Genomic DNA, 22616 nt, shown 5'->3' on the forward strand with positions numbered 1-22616 from the left:
CAGTCTTGATGGGCTGAATGGCCTACTCCTGCCCCTATTTCTTATGTTTCTATGTCCTCTCAGAACATCTCAGGTTTTTACACAGCAAGTCAAAAACGTTGTGTTTGCTTGAACCAATTTTGTCTCGGAGGAGCGCAATTATCTCTGAATCAGCAGATCGTGTGGGTTCAAGTCCCATTTCTGGATGTGACTGACACTTGCGTACAACTGAAGAAGGTCTGCACTGACTGAAGTGTGGATTTTTCCGTGAGGCTGAGACATTTAAATGCTATAGCTAAATGTACAAAATCCTTGCTATTAAACAAAGAAAAGCAAGTGTGTCTGGCTAACAACTGCCACACTAAACAGTATGAATTAAACGTTATCTGCCTGTTTATTTAATTGCTACTTTTAAGATCTTGCCTACAGAGCAGCAATGACTATGTTTCAAAGCCATTTTTCCTCAGCAGTCTCCATTGGTCTGTCCCAAATCCAACCTTCCAATCTCTTTCTCCCTTTTTGGTACCCCATAATAACATTATCTGCAGGCAAGGAAGTCATTACCTTTCCACAAGGTAATTTGAAGAGACCGGAAGAAACTATATTTTGTTTGTTCAGTTAAGGAATATGGAGCGTACTGTAAGGATCAGCTTGGGAGATTTTCCAAAAAGAACTTGGAGTTATATAGCACAGAAGCACAACCCTTTGGTCCAACTTGTCCATGCCGACCATGTTTCTCCAATAAAACTAGTCCCACTTGTCTGCATTTGGCCCATATCCCTCTAAACCTTCGCTATTCACGTACCTATACAGAAGTCCTTTAAATGCTGTAACTGTACCTTAATTTACCCCTATTAAGATGAAAAGAGTTCATAAGCGTTTTAAAATCTGTAAATATATTTGTGCCATTTCATTTCTATCTCGATCCAATCAAAGTCATTTATTGTGTTTACTTCAAAATTTTCTTAAGGTATAATCAGTGCTTTTAACTTCCTGCTGTGTTGTCCACAGGAATGCTTGAATGTTACTGCTTATCTGTTTGTTGATATCATTCTGTTCAAAGCCTTGAGATCTCTCTTAATACGAGACCAATTTAAACTGCTCTTCAGAAACAGTTGAGAGATTATTCTGTCCTTGTGTGCAGCTTTGAGGGGTCTGTCATCTCTGACTACAAAATCCAACCCAAAAAACATGGGTGTAAATGATTAGATTACTTACTGTGTGAAAACAGGCCCTTCGGCCCAACAAATCCACACCGACCCGCCGAAGCGTAACCCACCCAGACCCATTCTCCTACATTTACCCCTTCACCTAACACTACGGGAAATTTAGCATGGCCAATCCACTTAACCTGCACATTTTTGGATTGTGGGAGGAAATCAGAGCACCCGGAGGAAACCCACGCAGCCACGGGGAGAATGTGCAAACTCCACACAGAGAGTCGCCTGAGGCGGGAATTGAACCCGGGTCTCTGGCGCTGTGAGGCAGCAGTGCTAACCATTGTGCCGTCGTACCGCCCACAAAGTGCTGGTGTTATGTCCCCACTTTCTATTTATGGGTCTTGGCTCCTTAGGGTGGGTGATATCGTTTCTGGTTCTTTTTCTCAGAGGGTGGTAGATAGGGTCCAAAACGACATGTTTATTGATTGAGTTCTGGTTAGAATGCCATGCTTCTAGGAATTCCTATGCGTGTCGCTGTTTAGCTTGTCCTAGGATGGATGTGTTGTCCCAGTAAAAGTGGTGTCCTCCTTCGTGTGTGCAAGAATACTAGTGATAGTGGGTCATGTCTTTTTGTTGGTAGTTGATATTCATGTATTCTGGTGGCTAGTTTTCTACCTGTTTGTCTGATATAGTGTTTGTTATTTGGTAGTTTGTAAATGACATGTTTGTTTAGCTGTTTGTATAGGGTCTTTTAGATTAATTGGCTTCTGTTTAAGTGTGTTGGTAGGTTTGTGGGCTATCATGATGCCAAGAGGTCTGAGTAGTCTGGAAATCATTTCAGAGATATCTTTGATGTAAGGTCATGTGCCTAGAGTTCTGGGCACATTATGCCGGCTTGTTTGGGTTTGTTGTTGGGAAATTGGCGGACTGTGTTTTTTGGGTATCAGTTTTTCTTGAATATACTGTATAGCCACCAGGGTACATGAACGTCAACTAGCCACAAAAAGATATGTCCCGCTATCACTAGTATCCTTATATACCGACAAAGAAGGACACCACTTTGACTGGGACAACACATCCATCCTAGGACAAGCTAAACCAAGACACGCACGGGAATTCTTAGAAACATGACATTCTAACTAGAACTCAATCAATAAACACATCGATTCAGACCGCATCTACCATCCTCTGAGAAAAAGAACCAGAAAATGATATCACCCACCTTAAGAAACCAAGACACATAAATAGAAAGCGGGATAAAACAGCAGCGCTTCACCGGAGGCTCACTGATGATGATACCTAGTATGGTGACGAAACATCTGAAAGTGAAACTTCCAGCTCAGGAAAGAGCAAACTTACATCCAGATCCTTTGACTTCTACCATACATTAGCATCCACCATCTATTCAGCTACCTGAGAGCCAATCACATGGTTGTTGACAGATGGAAGATGTTCATTAATGAAAGCTGGTCACCATTTCACAGACCAATCAGCTACTTGTTGCTGGCCAAATCTCCATTCATATACAGGCCCCTGCCTCCAGCTTGTCTAACTCGACATTCCACCGACTACTTGATCAAATAATTGTGTAAATAGCATGTACAATGACCATTCGATAACTTGCATTTAAGAAGTCAGCAATCTTTCAACGCATCTTGATTCAAAATATCCAGATAATCTTTCTCTTTCCTGATGTGTAGCAGAATCTGCAGCTCCATCTGCAGGTGAATAAAATTGTGCCAAATCTCCATAAGCCACATGTTTAATACAGACATTTTTGCCTTGGATCACATTGTTATCCATGCGCTCCTATGTGCCACAAACATGACAGATTAAAATGATCTTTAAAAGAAACACACAAGAAGTGAGGGAAATTTTTATTTTGCATCTAGCCTATGTTTTACTACTTACATTATTTCCTTGACAGTATGTGCTGTATCAAACTTGAAATAGTGTCCTCCTTTCAATATGAACCTCAATTTGTTATCGTAACTAATTTGAGAAGTGAATTTGCATATCTTTATTGTTTAATGTGCTTTCATTCTCAATGTTGCAGGACTCTTCATTCTGAATCTGGTGTGCAGGGACCATAGTCTGAAAGAGAAGGTTATGGCAGCAATCAAAGGAGTATTTCCTCTTGTTTACCTCCAGAAAATTGAGGGTGAGGTAAATGAAATTTTGTACTGCCAGTTGACCATGGAACATAAAGTTGGATCAAAAGACCTTCTTGAGGCAGGTCAGATACTGGAAAATACTCTGAAGAAACCTGGCAGACATTGGGATCCAACATATAATCTTGAAGAAATGTTGAAGACAGTTAGAATTGTGTGAAGATTCCTGAACTAGTGTGTATGATATTTCGGTTTACTACTTGCAGTGATACTTGTTGCCATTCAATAAGAATACGGATATATCTCTTAAATGTTCATTAAGTTCTGATCCAAACAAAATGGTGTGCCTTATCATATTATTTCAGGTATATATGAAGATATGTGAAAGTCTCTAATCCAATTAAGAAGAAAGGTTCTCTTCCAGAATTCCTTTCGTGTCATATATTAAATGATTACTTAAAAAAAACGTATCTAACTATCATAGGGGCTTTCTCAAGTGGTGCCATGTACCCACTGAGCCTTTCAGGTCATGAAGTTCATATTCAATGCCGAGTCATACAGATGTACAGCACGGAAACAGACCCTCCCCCATGCTGAATAGATATCCTAAATTAATCTGGTCCCATGTGCCAGCACTTGGCCCATACCCTCTAAACCCTTCCTATTCATAGACCCATCCACATGCCTTTTAAATGTCATTATTGTTTCAGACATGCACCACCCTCTGCATGAAAAAGTTGCCCCTTAGGTCCCTTTTTAAATCTTTCACCTCTCAGCTCCAACCTATGCCCTCTAGTTTTGGATTCCCCCCAACCCAGGGAAAAGACCTGATCTATTCAAATTTTTCATGCCCCTCATGACTTTATAAATCTCTCTAAGGTCACCCCTCAGCCTCTGACACTCCTGGGAAAATAGCCCCAGCCCATCCCTATAACTCAAACCCTCGAATCCTGGCGACATCCTTGTAACTATTTTCTGAACCCTTTCAAGTTTCACAACATCCTTCCTGTAGCAGGGAGACCAGGATTGCATGCAGTATTCCAAAATTGGCCTAACTAATGTCCTGTACAGTCACAACATGACCTCCCAACTCCTATATTCAGTACTCTAACCAATAAAGGCAAGCTTACCAAAGCCGCCTTCACTATCCTGTCTACCTGTGACTCCATTTCAAGGAACTATGAACCTGCACTCCAAGGTCTCTTTGTTCATCAACATGCCCCAGGACCTTACCATTAAGTCCTGACCTGATTTCCCTTTTCCAAAATGCAGCACCTCACATTTATCTAAATTAAATTCCGTCTGCCTCTTCTTGCCTCATTGGCCCAAAGTGATCTGATCTCTGATCTCTTGACAGTTAGTGCAGTACAATTGACTCCAAGTGGTTATCACAAAATAAATCATATTTTAAGACTGGTCTATAAATATTTTTGTATGTTTAAAATACGAAATGAAATTAGCTCAATTGCCTAATTTATCAACTTTTTTTCAACCTTTTTATTTACTGTCATTGTATTATGTAACAAATTAATGTATCCCTGATACACCACATCAGTGTGGTAATGGGCTCAATCGTTATTTTCTCAATCCATTGTGCAATTCACAAAGCTTGTTAAATATGTAATTTGCTTTTGTCTTAATTCAGTATTGTAAGTTCATTTCAATAGTAGATTTAGATTTAGATTACTTACAGTGTGGAAGTCTCAAGGATTTCCAGTTAAATTTATTCTTTTTTGAAATAGGACATGTTTAAATTTATCCAATTGCACCAGAAGTGCCAATGTTTGTTTTAGGAGGAACTGATTTTTAGTTTATTTTGTTCCCTGTACTTGTCACTGTGAAAATTATGCAATTTGTGCAGAAGCCTATTATTTCCTTCTCGTGTAACAGTTTATAAGCATTCATGTAAGCATTCTAATGCTAATGAGAGGATTGTTTAAAATTGAGTTTTTGTTCATATAATGAAATCTTTTCTGTGATATAATAGGTTGACTAAATGTTGAATGAATCTTTGAGATACACGGGAATGTGTGGAATTGGCTGTGGGTGATATTTTTAGATTAGATTAGATTAGATTAGATTCCCTATAGGGTGGAAACAGACCCTTTGGCCCAACCAGTCCACACCGACCCTCTGAAGAGTAACCCACGCAGACCCATTTTCCCTCTGACTAATGCACCTAACACTATGGGCAATTTAGCATGGCCAATTCACCTGACCTGCACATCTTTGGACTGTGGGAGGAAACTGGAGCACCCGGAGGAAACCCACGCAGACACTGGGAGAACGTGCAAACTCTACACAGACAGTTGCCTGAGGCTGGAATCAAACCTTGGGACCCTGGTGCTGTGGGGCAACAGTGCTAATATGCCTGTATAAGATCTTATTTCCACAATAATGTACCTTACTGGTGCATTTTCTTATTAAGTTAGTTGAATATAATAGTCTTTCATTTTGCCAACTGTATGAAAGACTGTCTCACTAAACTGTTGATTAATCAATGCTGGGGACAAATCACTCCATCACTAAAATGAAAGACGTTGATGGTTGTTGTAGATCACATCTTATACAAACTTAGCTTCAATCCCTCTTTGTAAAGTTTTCCATTTCCCTTTTACTAAGAAAAGAAAATAGTAATTGGGATTGGCCTGCTCCTTGAAATCTAATCAGTTGTTTCGGCTTAGTGCGACAATCCCTGCAGAGAGTAATGATTTTTAAAAAGTGATGTGAATTTCTTCATGACAAGTTCATCAGAGTATTTCAAACAGCAAACAAACTAAATTCAATATTGGTTGCCTACTAACTAATGTTTAGTCAATGTACTCAGTTACAAAAAAGGCACTCCTCATTGACCTCTTAACATAGCAGAAACCCCATGCTCCATTCAAATGGATCAATGTGCTTGTAGTAGAAAGATAGCTTTCTATGTGAAGTCCCAGGTTTCTCACAACTTCTACACCATCTCTTCCAGCAGCCCTTTTTTTAAAAAAAAATCTTAGTACTCAGTTTTGAGCATCATTGTGTTGACTTCAGGTGTATGCACTCTCTGGTGAGAGTGGACCTTAAATATGCACAATCCTCATCTTGTCAAATACTGTGTTTGCACGCATGCATGCACAAAAACTCAAAGGGAAACGTCTGTGCCCTGCGACCCCCCCGCCCCAAAAAAGCATTCTGCTTAGTGGTTAAAGCAAAAAAAAATCCTTTTTGTCTGCTTGGCATAACAGCAGTTGTTTTTGGTGGTCTTCCCCACGTCTCTCTGTCTGAGACATCCTGGTTTTTACTCTCCAGTTGGGTGCAGGGAAGAAGGGTTGATGGGACATTATTCCGGAGGATGCAAGCTGCCAAATCCGAAGGTGTGATAGTTAACAGATCCTGTCCTGTTGTTGAACATTAGATTCTCTAACAACCCCCTCGCACCCATTCACCCACCTGCTCTACATGCACATAAACACCAACACATTCTCACCCACCTCCAATGGCCCCTGGTAACCTCCATTTCTCCTAACTGTCTCTTCTAGCCTTACCCAGTTAAATATCTCATGACTAGTTTTCAAAATGCTTCATGCTTGATTTGAAAACTGCTTACCCTCCCAATTCTCCAAAACAAGATCATAATTGAGACAGTTTAAAAAAATGTCATTTAAAATGCAACTGGATTCACTTCTGTCACAGCATCCAGATGCAGCCGAGTGGGGAATGCAAAATTCAACTTGCGTGAATGGAGGCCAGCTCTGGTACAAACAACAGGAATGTGGTCAGGAATGTTTCCAAGAAATGCGAGCTAGCTAGTGCATGTCAGAAGTGAAAGCTCTTCAGGGTCAATGCAGTAGGTCACATCCAGGACAGAAATACCTCTGGCAAAGTTCCTGATTCTTATGTGAAAACAGATATGGGAATTGCCCACCCCATTAATTTTGGGTTTACAAGCCTACGGATGATTTTTTTTTATTTAAGAGAAATGAATTTATTTTGTCTTTCATGGGAAGTTGCCCATCACTAATTGTCCCTTGAACCAAATGGCTTGATTAAACAATTCAAGACTTGACCACACTCGACCAAACCAGGTAAGCATGGTAGATTTCCTTCCCTGCAGGGCATTAGTGAATCAGATGGATCTGTTTTTGCTTTAAATAAGAGCCAAATACTGCAAATGTCTGAAAGAAATCGTCAGTCACCTGGAATGGGAAGGACATTTCTCTTGGAGGGGTGTGTAGTGGATGTGTTCCTTAGAACCCATAAACTGAAAGTGTACTAGTCCTCTTATAGATATTTTTAATTCACTTGTTCAGATGTGTTGTGACACACGTCTGGAGGAAGTGGGGTTTGAACGCAGGCCTCCTGGCTGAGAGGCAGTGATACTACCACTGTGCCACAAGAGCCCCTCTCACTAGATGAGTCTTTGATATAATGGTTGTCACCATTCCAAATGCTAACTTTCAATTCTGGATTGACTAACTGAATTGAAAATGTATCACTTGCTGTCATGGATTGGCATTAGTCTGGTGTTCTAAGTTATTTCTCAAGTGATATTACCACTAATGATTAGCGATGCTGTATTAATTCTGTCCTGTGCTAGGGAAAATATCGATAACTTTCAGTACTGCAATTAGGACACATCCACATTGGAGGCCCTTTTAGGGGGTTGTAAACATGTACTTAGTATTCTTTGTTTAAAAATACGCATTGGATATTATTGTCATTCATAGAAAGCATGGTAAATGTCAAAGCTGAAACTCACCAGTGTCTATGAAGTAAACATCGTAGTCAACAATGCATTTAATGTAATCGTGACACGAAATTACGTAACCATACACGTGAAACACCCGACTGCGACTGGACTACTATATAAGATGGAACTTCTTACAAATGAGACAAGACGAAACAAAAGTGAAAACCTCACCACTTGTAATAAGATTAGCTTCCTTTATATGTAAACTTTCGCACACTAGATGTACAAAAAATGGGAGGGAAACGTCTGCTGAGACTACAATTGAGGTGAAGGCAAACATTAGACAATAGGTGCAGGAGCAGGCCATTCTGCCCTTCGAGCCTGCACCACCATTCATTATGACCATGGCTGATCATCCTTAATCAGTATCCTGTTCCTGTCTTATTTCCATAACCCTTGATTCCACTATCCTTGAGAGCTCTATCCAACTCTTTCTTAAACGAATCCAGAGACTGGGCCTCCACTGCCTTCTGGGACAGAGCATTCCACACACCCACCACTCTCTGGGTGAAGAAGTTTCTCCTCATCTCTGTCCCAAATGGCCTACCCCTTATTTTAAAGCTGTGTCCTCTGGTTCGGGACTCACCCATCAGCGGAAACATGTTTCCTGCCTCCAGAGTGTCCAATCCTTTAATAATCTTATATGTCTCAATCAGATCCCCTCTCAGTTTTCTAAACTCAAGGGTATACAAGCCCAGTCGCTCCAATCTTTCAACATAAGATAGTCCTGCCGTTCCAGGAATTGACCTCGTGAACCTACGCTGTACTCCCTCAATAGCCAGAATGTCTTTCCTCAAATTTGGAGATCAGAACTGCACACAATATTCCAGGTGCGGTCTCACCAGGGCCCTGTACAGCTGCAGAAGAACCTCTTTGCTTCTATACTCAATCCCTCTTGTTATGAAGGCCAGCATGCTATTAGCCTTCTTCACTACCTGCTGTACCTGCATGCTTACCTTCATTGACTGGTGTACAAGAACACCCAGATCTCTTTGTACTGCCCCTTTACCTAAATTGATTCCATTTAGGTAGTAATCTGCCTTCCTGTTCTTGCCACCAAAATGGATACCCACATTATCCATTTATCCACATTAAACTGCATCTGCCATGCATCTGACCACTCACCTAACCTGTCCAGGTCACCCTGTAATCTCCTAACATCCTCCTCACATTTCACCCTGTCACCCAGCTTAGTATCATCAGCAAATTTGCTAATGTTACTATTAATACCATCTTCTATATCATTAATATATATTGTAAAAAGCTGCGGTCCCAACACTGATCCCTGCAGTACCCCACTGGTCACTGCCTGCCATTCCGAAAGGGAGCCGTTTATCACTACTCTTTGTTTCCTGTCATCCAACCAATTTTCAATCCAAGTCAGTACTTTGCCCCCAATACCATGCGCCCTAATTTTGCTCACTAACCTCCTATGTGGGACTTTATCAAAGGCTTTCTGAAAGTCCAGGTACACTACATCCACTGGATCTCCCTTGTCCATCTTCAGAGTTACATCCTCAAAAAATTCCAGAAGATTAGTCAAGCATGATTTGCCCTTCATAAATCCATGCTGACTCTGACCTATCCTGTTACTGCTATCAGATGTGTCATAATTTCATCCTTTATAATTGACTCCAGCATCTTTCGCACCACTGAGGTCAGACTAACTGGTCTATAACTTCCTGGTCTATAATTAGATTTTTTTAAATTTAAAATCAGTCTTATGATGTTGGTAAGAGATCGTATTTACTTTGGAACAGGTTTGGCCATCCCAGCAGTAATGGATTGGCCTCTCATTCGAATGCTGGAACTTTATTGAGGATTAAGTGAAGGATAATTCAAATATGACCTCGACAGACGCATTATGCAAACGAAATGTTGAGAACCCACGAAATTGTTGACTTCTACGATAGATGGAAACGCAATTATTGCAGCTTTATTTAAAAAAAACGGTCGGTTGTTGGGTATTGTGGTTATCCATCGTTCAAAATAGTATTGTTCATAGATGTCAATAACGTGGGTTTCAGTGCGTAGAATAATTTGGATTGTGAAAAGTATTTTGCGACCACAGTGTGAGGAATAAATTAGATTTGGCAAACTATCTGTGTTTTGCAGTGTGCACAGATACTCTTGGAGATCTCGATGCGTACAGTCGCTGCCGTGCTCCCGGCCTGTGTGCCCTGCTCCTGAGCTGTGCATTCGCGCTCTGTGTGCCCCGCTCCCGGTCGCTGCACACGAGTTCTGCGCCCAGCTCCCGGGCTTTGCCCAGCTCCGTGCTCTGCACTCGGGACTCTGTACCCAGCTCTCAGGCTCGTGCCCAACTCAGTGCTCTGCACTCGGGGCTTTGTGCCCAACTCAGGCTCGTGCCCAGCTCTCAGGCTCGTGCCCAGCTCCCGTGCTCTGCACTCGGGGCTCTGTGCTCAGCTCTCAGGCTCTTGCCCAGCTCAGGCTCTGTGCCCAGCTCAGTGCTCTGCATTCGGGGCTCTGTGCCCAGCTCTCAGGTTCGTGCCCAGCTCTCAGGCTCGTGCCCAGCTCAGGCTCTGTGCCCAGCTCTCAGGGTCATGCCCAGCTCATTGCTCTGCATTCGGGGCTCTGTGCCCAGCTCTCAGGGTCGTGCCCAGCTCAGGCTCTGTGCCCAGCTCTCAGGCTCTGTGCCCAGCTCATTGCTCTGCACTCGGGGCTCTGTGCCCAGCTCTCAGGGTCGTGCCCAGCTCTCATGCTCGTGCCCAGCTCATTGCTCTGCATTCGGGGCTCTGTGCCCAGCTCTCAGGCTCTGTGCCCAGCTCTCAGGCTCGTGCCCAGCTCATTGCTCTGCATTCGGGGCTCTGTGCTCAGCTCTCAGGTACGTGCCCAGCTCTGAGGCTCGTGCCCAGTTCAGGCTCTGTGCCCAGCTCTCAGGCTCGTGCCCAGCTCATTGCTCTGCATTCGGGGCTCTGTGCCCAGCTCTCAGGCTCGTGCCCAGCTCATTGCTCTGCATTCGGGGCTCTGTGCCCAGCTCTCAGGTTCGTGCCCAGCTCTGAGGCTCGTGCCCAGTTCAGGCTCTGTGCCCAGCTCTCAGGCTCGTGCCCAGCTCATTGCTCTGCATTCGGGGCTCTGTGCCCAGCTTTCAGGGTCGTGCCCAGCTCAGTGCTCTGCATTCGGGGCTCTGTGCCCAGCTCAGACTCTGTGCCCAGCTCTCAGGCTCGTGCCCAGCTCTCAGGCTCGTGCCCAGCTCCCGACTTGCCCTCTCCCTCCCACCCCCGCGCGGCTGCTGCTGCTGCCTGTTGAGCGATGGGGCGCAGTGCGGCTGCGCGGACTCGGACCGTTAGGTGTCGCCCCGAGAGCGGAGGGAAAACAAACTGGGACCAGGGAGGAAGAGGATTGGGAGCGGGAACGGAGTGGGACAAGGACAGGGCACCCTCTCTGCTGCGGCTGTCAGGCGACCTTGGAACGGGCCCCCGCTCGCCATGGGGAACCGCGGCATGGAGGAGCTGATCCCGCTGGTGAACCGCCTTCAGGACGCCTTCTCCGCCATCGGCCAGAGCTGCAACCTGGACCTGCCCCAGATCGCGGTGGTGGGCGGCCAGAGCGCCGGCAAGAGCTCGGTCCTGGAGAGCTTCGTGGGCAGGTAAAGGTGTGGGGTCGGCGGTGTAATGGTCAGCATGTGGAGCCGGCAGGTGCCTGTGGGATCTAGCTGTGCGCCGTGGGACTGCCCACCCACCCCCTGCTCAGTTTGACACCTGCCAGCAGTGGGTGCTGCTCAAGTAACACTCCTGAAATCATCCAGAGATATGTGCACTTTGGGGGGGCAGCTGTTGGATTGACCAATATTTTTAACTGACTTCAAATTACCTCGAAATGTGTTTGTTTTTTGTTATTTTGTAGAGGTGTAATCAGTTCTCCAGTATGTGGCCAATCCGTTTTCTCTCTCTCTCTCTCCAGGCGTGTCTTGATGCCACTTCAGACTTTCCTGATTTGAGGATTTTGTTCTTTCAAACATCTGTGTTAACTGAGATGCTACTTTGAATGTTTACTTTGTCAATTTTTCTTGATCAGCGTGCAACTGCTTTTTTTTAATGCTGATCTCTGTGCCGTCCAGATAGTGAGTCAGTTTGGCAAAACAGTTTGCAGATGTTAAGGTTTGAGCATTAACTGCTTGTCGTGTGGAGCTTTAGGGTAGAACAGTTATCATATTGCTAAAATTGTAATCCCTGGCGTTTGGGCTTTATTGAGCGTGTAGGAGAGATCCTTTAATGACAGGATCAGGGAAATGGGGTTCTCGTTAGGAAGTAAGTGATTCTTTTCATGAACTTATTGCGACCTGGAAGAGTTCACAATTATTAAGGTTTTTTTTTGGAAATAAACAGAATCTGTTTCCTCTGTTAACTCCGCAGCATCTCGTTACTACTTTTATCAAAATAACTAATAGAGAGACGGAATTGTTTTTAATTCAGAAGGTCATTACAGAATGCTTAACTAGTGTGAGTTGGATGAACCAAGTGATCCTGTTGTGCTGTAAAACTAAACAATTTAAAATTGAATTTCAATCCACTGAACTGTTTTCAACTTTCTAATATATGCAAAAGGTGCAAAAATGGTTTTAATTTTCACCCTTATCCTTGCATCGGGATTTGAACTATATCATATCATTGGAAGAATAAGTAAAAGTTAAGTTTAAATTTAAAGCAGTTCTCAAAGTTGTCTTCATTGCTGAGCTTTCTGACCTTTCCAGGAACTAGTGGCACAGTGAGGAGATATCAAACTGCTAGATGGAAAATGAATAATTTAAAATTATTGCTTCTTAAATTGCATTATTAATTTTTTTCCTGTTGCAGTTGGTGGTTTGATTTTGTTGTGCAAAGTTAAATAGCTTTGGAATCATTTCAACAATAATATCACTCAAAACTGACAAATGAACACTATATTCTGTGATTTTTGTTTTTAATACCCTGCACAATTATAGCTCTGTAGCCTGGGCTAGTGTAGATCTTACATAAAGCTTATTTGCAAGTCTTATTGTCTGCCTTTTTCACTATTGAGTGGTTATTGATTATAATTGAGCTCATGATGCCCACAAAGCAACAGTAAATGTTGCAATATTGTGTAGGATTTGCTGATAACTTTCCACATATAAACTGAATTACATTCAGGTGGACGACTAATAAAGTAACTTGGTGAATATGTACTTTTTAGGTGCATTCCATGAGGGAGTGAGGAGTATGAACGAATCCTAGTCTTGTTTGTGCGCTTTGCTGCACCAGCATAGCTGAGTTGTAAACTCATCCTGCCCTTGACCATTGTACAGATTTGATTAATCAATAGATTTTTACATGGTGCTTAAAATGCTACACTTCTAGCAAAGCTGTGCATCAGCATAATTGTTTTCAAAAGTTCTGTCTGCCTTTTGCTACCTGATGAAGGGCTTTTGCCCGAAACGTCGATTTTGCTGAAGCTCCTCGGATGCTGCCTGAACTGCTGTGCTCTTCCAGCACCATTGATCCAGAATCTGGTTTCCAGCATCTGCAGTCATTGTTTTTACCCTTTTGCTACCTTTGTCAATTCCAGTTTCGTATTTGGGAACAATTTACTTCTAGTTTTCATTGTTTGTGATTTGGCTCTTGTGGCTATAGCATCTTGATGTAATGCACATTTCTGAAAATAGTTATGAATTTACACACAACGAGTAGCAAGATAATGAAGGAGAGATGATGGATTAGTAGGATCCAGTCAAGTGGGAGTTGGCTTCAAGATCAGTACGTAATAGGAAAGACAAAATTCCTTTTGAAATTAAAAGAAAGGAGACAGACCACATCTAGAATACTGTGAACAGTTTATGTCCCCATATCTAAGAAAAGATGACTCTAATGCTAGTACATAGAAGGCTCAGTAGGTTGATCCTGGCCAAGAAGAGAGATTCTTATGAAGAGAGGTTGAGTAAGCTGGGCCTCTACTTATTGGAGTTTAGAAAAATAAAAGATGACCTCATTGAAACATACAAGATTCTTAAAGGACTTAACAGGGTAGATGTGGAAAGGTAATTCTCCTTGTGGGCAAGTCTAGGACCACAGAGAATTATCTCAGAGTCAAGGATTGCCCATGTAAGACAAAGATGAGGAGGAGTTTCTTTTGAGGGAGGTGATTCTGTGGAATTCTTTATCATAGAAGCTGGGTTATTAAATGTATTCAAGGCTGAGATGTACAGTTTTTTTTATCAGTAAAGAAATTGAGGGTTTTGTGGAAAAGACAGAAAAGTCGAGTTGAAGGTTATCAGATCAGTCATGGCTTCTTTGAATGGTGGAATAGACTTGGTGGGCTGTGTAGCCTAGTTCTCCTCCTTCATCTTAAGGTCTTATGTGTCTTCAGCATTGATGACAGATCACCATGAAGTGTCACAGCATGAAGTGGCCAAGGAAATCACCCGCTGAATACCACATACTGCAGCCTCAGCACCAGCCCCCCAGATGATGAGTCAGTCGTCCTCCATGTTGGACACCACTTGGAGGAAGTATTGAGGGTGAAAAAAGGGCAAGATGACCTTCAATATTAGCTTTACAGCACCACTACTGACCGAGCTCGATGAATCACAAAGGACAGAGCTGCTATGGCAGGGTCTGAGAGAACCAGCAATAGAGAACATTATAGTTGACTCCATCCTCCATAACTTGCCAATTGCAGTTACAACTGATGCTAACAGTTGATAGATGTGACCACATGAACAATCCTTGTGGAACCGCAGTCCTGTCTTCCCATTGAGGATACTTTATTGTGTTGTGTGACACAGAGTGTTCTAAATGAGATCATCTTCCAACACATGTAGCAGTTCAAGACTTGACATTTGTAAGGCACTGTGATCCATCAGCAATAACAGAATTGTACTCTGACACAACTTGCAACCTCAGGCCTGGCAAAACCCCTACCCTCCCAATATCATCATCCAATGGATGAATCCTGGTTTAATGAAAAATACAGGAGGGTGTGCCAGATCTGTCACCAAGCATTCCTTAAAATGTGGTATGAACCTGATAAAGCTACCAAATTTGCATGTCAAACAGCATAAGCAGCAAATGATAGGCAGGGCAAAGCAGTTCCATAATCAACGAGCGAGACCTAAACTCTGCAGTCCTGCCACACCTATCTGTGAGTGGCGCTGGACAACTAAATAGCTCACTGGAGGAGGAGGCTCAACAAATTTTCCCCAACCTCAATGATTGTGAGCCCAACACATTAGTGCAAAAGATAAGGCTGAAGCATTTGTACCAACCTTTATCCAGAAGTTCCAAGTGGATGATCCATCTCAGAATCCTGCAGATGTCCCCATGATCACAGATGTCCATCTTCAGCCAGTTCAGTTCACTCCAGGAGTATCAAGAAACAGTTGGAGGCACTGGATACTGAAAAGGCTATGGGCCTTGACCGCATTCTGGCAATAGTACTGAAGACTGGAGTACTGTGTGCTCCAAGCTTGCTACATTTGTAACCAAGCTGTTTCCTTACAGTTACAACATTGGCATCCACCCGACAATGTGGAAAATTAAGTACATCATGTCCACAAAAAGCAAGACGAATACAACCCAGCTAATTACTGCCTCATCCATCTGCTCTAAGGTGTCATCAACAGTGCTATCAAGCAACTCTTGTCTCGCAATAACCTGCTCAGTGATGCACAAATTTCTTATATTTACATTTATTGATATCATTGACCAGACACAAGCAAGGCAATGTTGGTTTGGAGAAGGAATAGAGCATTCAGGCTTTCAGCCCTGTTCCACCATTCAAGGATATCTTACCTTGTCTGTACCTTAATTCCATTCTCCTGCCATTGCTCCATATCCTGAACAGACTTAATTTCTCAGTCTTAAAAGTTCTGATTACTTTTCATAAACAGCCTTTGGATGGAGAGAAATCCAGACTTCTGTTACCTTTTATATGGGGAAAAAAGTACTCCTGGTTATGCTCTTAAGCTAAGAGAAAGTGAGGACTGCAGATGCTGGAGATCAGAGCCGAAAAATGTATTGCTGGAAAAGCGCAGCAGGTCAGGCAGCATCCAAGGAGCAGGAGAATCGATGTTTCGGGCATAAGCCCTTCTTCAGGAATGAGGAAGGTGTGCCAAGCAGGCTAAGATAAAAGGTAGGGAGGAGGGACTTGGGGGAGGGCGTTGGGAATGCGATAGGTGGAAGGAGGTTAAGGTGAGGGTGATAAGCTGAAGGGGGGTGGGGGCGGAGAGGTCGGGAAGAAGATTGCAGGTCAAGAAGGCGGTGCTGAGTCCGAGGGTTGGGACTGAGATAAGGTGGGGGGAGGGGAAATGAAGAAGTTGGAGAAATCTGCATTCATCCCTTGTGGTTGGAGGGTTCCTAGGTGGAAGATGAGGCTATGTTCTTAAGCTCCAGTTTTAAAACTGTCCTTATTTTGTCTGGAATCCTCTTGTTCCAACATTGTTGGTCGTCTGGAATTTCATGCATAGTTGCTTAAAGATAGTTGCATGTACTCATGAACATTTTGCGCTTTTGCTTCTGAAAGAAACATCTTGTGCCAAATGTTTATTCATAGTTTTGCACATGATGCTATAGGGCAGACTAGTGTCTCTTACACTGTTTCAATAAATCTGACCACATCTTTGACCTGAAGCAAAATTATCTACTTTGTACTATTTGTGTTTGCTGTCATTAAACATTCTTAGGATTTTGTGCAAGCGCAAATTAATGTGGAAGCACTGAAGTTGTGGTCTGTCATTGGCTGCTGTATTTCCTGATTTTTCTGTCTGTAAGAACTGTTTAATGTGATTGCCTGGTTAGGCAGCTTGATAACATGGCTGTGAATCTCCATTAACAATATTTGCGTTCAGTTACCCACTAAGGGAGGTAGAGTCCTTGCTGCAGAGTTATCTAGATTTCTTGGAGCAGAGTTCTTCAATGCCAGTGGCAAGCACTGTCACTTCGCTGCTGGAGTTCACAGGCTAGTGAAATGACTAGTGTAACATTTACTGTGTTGTGGAACTAGCCACAGAGGGTAGTAACCTTAAAGTGCATAGCAATAGAACATTATGTTATAGTTTTTATGTAGGATAAACCACAGCTATTGTCGCTATCAGTATAGCAAATAAAATTCTTAATAATATATGGAATTTAAATGTCAATTGTGCTTTGAAAATTTTAATACACACCAATTAAATTGATTTTTGTTTTGAATCATTTCAGTTTATTCATTTATGTGGTATTGAGTTTTAAAGATGAAACAATTTAAAAGTATAGTTTCTAATATCTGGTTAGTAAAATTAGGAATTCTCATACTTCAAATGCACTCTTTAGTCCAAAGATGTACAGATTGGGTGATTCCTGAAGAAGGGCCTGTGCCCGAAACGTCGAATCTCCTGTTCCCTGGATGCTGCCTGACCTGCTGTGCTGTTCCAGCAATAAAGTTTCAACTACTTATTTTTTCGAAGTTACTTCAATGGAATAATGCTCTGAACTATTATTGAATAATTAATTTTGCTGTGTTCTAAGGCATTTCAAGTAATTGATTATTTTATAAGCTCGTTTGTATTTCTTTGCTTCTTTGAAAGAGCTGACTCATGCTGGCATATAATTCTGAGGTACCTGGATCCTAAGACCATAAGGAGTAATTGCACAGAGGCCTTTCAGCCAGTCAAGTTTGCTCTGCCTCTCAATGAAGTCATGGCTGATCTGATAATGCTGAATTTCACTTTTCTGGCTTTTCCCATAACCACTGTTTAACTTGCTGATTAAAAATCCACCTATCTCAACCTTGAATATGTTTAATGGCATAGCTTCTTCAATCTTCCTCTGGTAAAGAATTCCACGATTGCATTACTGTGAAAGAAATTCCTCCTCACCTCTGTTCTAAATGGTTGATCCCTGGCTCTGAGATTATGCCCTTTGGTCCTAGACTGTTCCACAGGGAGAGTCTCTGTACCAACCCTGTTAATAATTTGATCACCTCTAATTCTTCTAAACTCTAATGAATACAATGAATATAAGCCCAACCTACTCAACCTCTTCTCACAAGAAAATTCCTCCCTACCTGTGATCAACCTTCTCTGGACTGTCTCCAACACAAGTATGTCTATCCTTTGATAAGAGGACCAAAAGTCTTCACTCTATTTTAGGTCTGGTCTAATTGGAGCCTTGTACTATTTTAGCAGGACTTCCTTATTTTAATACTGCATTCTCCGTTAAATAAAGGCCAAATTTCCAGTTGCCTTCCTTATTACCTGCTCATGTATGCTGGCATTTTGTGATTTATACATGAGGGCCCATAAATCCCTTTGTGCTGCAGCTTTTCCATCTTTCTCAATTTAAATAATATTCAGCTCCTCTTCCTGCCGAAGTGCATAAACGTCACATTTTCCCACATTATATTCAATTTGCCAAAGGTTGCCCACTTAATCAATCTGTCTCTACCCTTCCATAGACTTTTTGTTTCACTGTTATAGTTGGCTTCCCAACTGTTTTTGTGTCATCCGCAAATTTGGAATAGCTTGTGGTTAACAGTGTATAAATGTTGGAAGAAATTGTGGCCCCTGATCAGTTAAAGATTGCAATCCTGAAAATTCCACCTCACCTACCATCCCAATTCTCTACCTCTATTTATTAGCCAATTCTTTATCCATGCGAATATACTACCCTCAACAACATGCGCTCTTGGCTTATTAAGTAGCCTTATGGGCTGTACGTTACTGAACACCTTTTGGAAATCCAAATATATAAAATCTACTGGTTCTCCTTTATTATCTTGTTTGTTTCTTCCTCGGAGAGTTACAATAAATTTTTCAGCATGATTTTCCTTTCATGAAGCTATGCATACTTTGCTTGATTATATTATGTATTTCTAAATGTTCTGCTATTACATCCTTTCCAATAGACTCTAACATTGTTCTAATGGCTGATGTTGAGTGAACGGACCTCTAGTTGGCTGTACATTTTCTCTTTACTTTTTGTATAAGGGCGTTACATTGGCAGATCTCCCATCCTCTGAGACTTTTACAGAGTCTAAGGATTTTTGGAAGCCAGTGCATGGTAGCTACTTCCTTTACGAACCTCGGTTGCGACCTGTTTGGTCCAAAAGACTTTTGGTCTTTGGAGTCTTGCTAAATGCCATTACTGTGTTAGCTTAGGACAACAATCACATTTTGTAAACTAGTAAGACTCTATATTCACTTGGCTCATTTTGATCTTAATGAGTCCTAAAATCTATTCTTAGGTGTTTGTCTACAGAACAAAACAAGTTTAAAATCGAGATATTTTCATGGCAGTTATTAACTCTTGGGATGGATTTTTAAAAAATGCATGTGAAAATTGAACAATAAAAACATGACAAGGCATAGAAAATTAGAGTATTCAAAAGTATATTTATCAATTTGAGTTCATGTTCATAAAATGCAAAATTAAAAGTTGTATTTTAGTGTCTCTGTTCATTCAAAGTATGCTTTCACAAGTACCTTGAATTTGTGATAATCAAGGGAAAAAGGAATTATTCAGGCATGGGGTTGGGTGCAAGAGAAATGAGCAACTAACCTCAGTGGAAGATTTGGGCTGAAACTAACCCAAAAGAATTTGGTTAATCTCATTGTTGCAAGTCTGAGTATGTGTAAGTGACTTGTGTAAATACTGTATCTCCTACCATTCTTGAAATTCCCTCTTTTTTATTAATTACTTTAGAACAAAACCACTTCCAAAATTCAAACTATACTGAGCAAAGCTTGTAACAAGGGTGAGCAAAGTAGGGAACAAGGCTTTGAATAAATGTTCAGTGTGGTGAAGGTTAGAGTTCAATATTTTTGAGCATAAATGATTTAAATTGTAACAGAAGGTACTGAAGAGAAAAAGAAAAACAGGTCATGCAGCATCTGTATCCAGATGCTTTTCTACAGTGGGGAAATCAAATGCAGCTTGGGTGGCCACTTTGTGGAACACCTCTGTTCTATTATTAAGCATGATCCTGAGATTCCCCTGGCCTTTTACTTTAATCCTCTACCTTGTTGTTGGGTTTACATCTCTGTCCTCAGCCTGTTGCATTGTTCCACTGAGGTTCAAGAATCCAAACAAATGGTGCTGGAAAAGTACAGCTGGTCAGGCAGCATCCAAGGAGCAGGAGAGTCGACATTTCGAGCATAAGCTCTGCATCAGAAATCAAGAGCTTTTTGACTGATCTCCAGCATCTGTAGTCCTCACTTTCTCTCACTGAGGTGCAACGTCAACTTTAGGAACAGCATGTCAGTTTTTAGTTAGATACTTTAGTCTCCTGACTCAACATTGAGTTCTGCAATATCAGATTTCTGTGAATTATTGTCCCTATTCTGTTTTTTCATTTTTACTTGTTTCCTTTTTTTTTCAGTTAGCAATACACCTGCTCTAGGATCATGTTTTTTATTCTGTTTCTTTTCTTTCTCCATCTCTATTGCTTTGGTTCTAAGGGACTCCATTTTCTGTCACTCAGTCTCTTATCTTTCACCCGATATCAGATATTCCTTTTGTCCTTGCCCCACCCACTCCTTATTCTGGAATGTCTCAGAGTTCTGATTATTTTTCCAGGCATTTTCTGTTTTTATTTCTGATTTCTAGCATCTGCAGCATTCTACTTTTTGATTTGCAAATGGTACAGCTGAAATTTGTGGATACTCAACTTGGCATTAACCTACACTTTCATAATCAAACTGATCAATTCTTTGATTACTTTTACATGGTATGTGTCAAGAAGAAAAACTGTGGAGTCATGAATTAAAAGTTTAACATTCAACACTATTGTGGTTGCTGAACATCTGGAAGAGTAATGAAATATTTTGCCTTTTATTGCATGCATTCTTTTATTCATTGAGTGTCATTGGCTGGGCCAGCATTTATTGCTCATCTCTAGTTGTCCTTGAGGTGTCTTTTAATTTTCAAATATTATTGCCTTTATAGGCCACAGATCAATTCTGGTCACCCTCCTATCGTAAGGATGTTGTGAAATTTGAAAGATTTACAAAGATGTTGCCAGGGTTGGAGAATTTGAACTATAAGGAGAGGTTGAATAGGCTGGGGCTTTTTCCCTGGAGCGTAGGAGGCTGGGGGTGACCTTATAGAGGTTTATAAAATCATGAGGGGCATGGATAGGGTAAATAGGTACAGTCTTTTCCCTGGGGTTTGGGAATCCAGAACTAGAGGACATAGGTTTCAGGTGAGGATGAAAGATATACAAGGGACCTAAGGGGCAACATTTTCACACAGAGAGTGGTGCATGCATGGAATGAGCTGCCAGAGGAAGTGGTGAAGGCCAGTACAATTACAATATTTAAAAGGCAACTGGATGGGTATGTGAATAAGAAGTGTTTACAGGGATATGGGCCAAGCACTGGCAAATGGGACGAGGTTAATTTCGGATATCTGGTCGGCATGGATGAGTTGGTCCAAAGGGTCTGTTTCTATGCTGTACATCTCTATGACTCTATAATGAAGTCTTCTGTCAGTGAAGTGGATGCTAAACAAGAAACTACGTGCTACGTTATGTAAAAGGCTATAGATATTTGGATTATATATGTGTATAGAAAGCACAAGTTTTGCATGAATTTTGAGACAATAAATGACACTTCACCTCTACTTTTGTGTGCCATTTCAGCCAACAAGTTGCTCACAGAAAACAGATTTTTAATATTTTAACTATTCCCTCTCATCAAATAATTCCCACTAAAATTTCTTTCTTAATGTTGTTTTTAACAAAAGTTTGTGGTGATCTTAACGTGAGGTTGCTGTTTACTACTGACCCCTTTTTATGATTTTATTTGTTGGGTTTGAATAAAGTGCCAATGCGACAATTCTGAAGCATTAGAATTGTCACTAGTTATAATTTTATTTTTACCGGCAAGTCATCATAGTGGTGTCCAATTTGATGGGAGAATGACTGAGGCAATAGGGGACTGAAAAGGTACAAGTGGAGGAGCCTCGGCCCTTGAACAGATCCAAGATTCTTGCATCTTGTGTGAATGAGAGCTGGGTTAAAATGTGAATGATGTGACTGACGATGACAGAGTGGTACAAGAAGCCACTCAAAGGGGCGGAGTCAATAGGGTTCAAGTGGTTGTAGAAGATAGGGATGATTCTCTGCATCTGGGAGCGTTAATCCAGAAGACTCTGTTGCCTGCCTGGGTCGATTCATCTGCTTGGGGCTAGAGAGGAACCTATGGCGGGAGGGCGAGATCTAGTTGTCATGGTTGATGTTAGTACACACATCATAGAACTAGGAAAGATGTTTTGATTGTGGAATGTGAGTAGCAATAGGCTAAATTGAAAGGCAGAACCACAAAGCTAGTAATCTGCAGGTTATCTCATGAGCCTTAAACAAATTGACATAGGATTAGAGAGATTAATGTGTGGCTCAAAAGTATGAGAGAAGCAGGTTTCTCCTTCTTATGATGAAGGTACTGATGTAAATAGGACCCATACCATTGGGTTGGTCTTCACCTGAACTGTGCTGGGATCAGAGTTCTGGCAAGTTGCTTAAGTAAGGCAGTAGAGAGAGCTTTATACTGAATAGTGGGGGAAGAGGATCTTGAGGGAGGAGCTCTGTAAATCAAAGGAAAGCAATAAGGTAATGGACAAGGTAGTGATTTAACGATGATAATAATGACCAAAGTGTGACCGGAAGAGACAGAGTAAATGTAAG

At 41.7% G+C, this 22616-nt stretch overlaps 2 protein-coding genes across 5 annotated transcripts in view; both read left to right on the forward strand.

Annotated features, from left to right (window-relative positions):
- The window catches only part of mettl13 (methyltransferase 13, eEF1A lysine and N-terminal methyltransferase), a 30341-nt gene extending 25107 nt beyond the window's left edge, over positions 1-5234 (forward strand). For all 3 annotated transcript variants that reach the window (XM_087990880.1, XM_043699878.2, XM_043699879.2), the window contains one exon: positions 3196-5234. In XM_087990880.1, the coding sequence (XP_087847006.1) occupies positions 3196-3470 (275 nt within the window). In that variant the 3' untranslated portion in view covers positions 3471-5234. The remainder of the gene's footprint in view (positions 1-3195) is intronic.
- Positions 5235-11316: 6082 nt separating this feature from the next.
- The window catches only part of LOC122554598 (dynamin-3-like), a 215331-nt gene continuing 204031 nt past the window's right edge, over positions 11317-22616 (forward strand). For both annotated transcript variants that reach the window (XM_043699882.2, XM_043699891.2), the window contains exon 1: positions 11317-11589. In XM_043699882.2, coding sequence (XP_043555817.1) covers positions 11429-11589 — 161 coding nt within the window. In that variant the 5' untranslated portion in view covers positions 11317-11428. The remainder of the gene's footprint in view (positions 11590-22616) is intronic.

This window comes from Chiloscyllium plagiosum, unplaced genomic scaffold (genome assembly GCF_037043375.1).
Source record: "Chiloscyllium plagiosum isolate Xiang-an unplaced genomic scaffold, Cpla_swu_hap1 HiC_scaffold_9, whole genome shotgun sequence".
In the NCBI taxonomy this organism is placed as follows: domain Eukaryota; kingdom Metazoa; phylum Chordata; class Chondrichthyes; order Orectolobiformes; family Hemiscylliidae; genus Chiloscyllium; species Chiloscyllium plagiosum.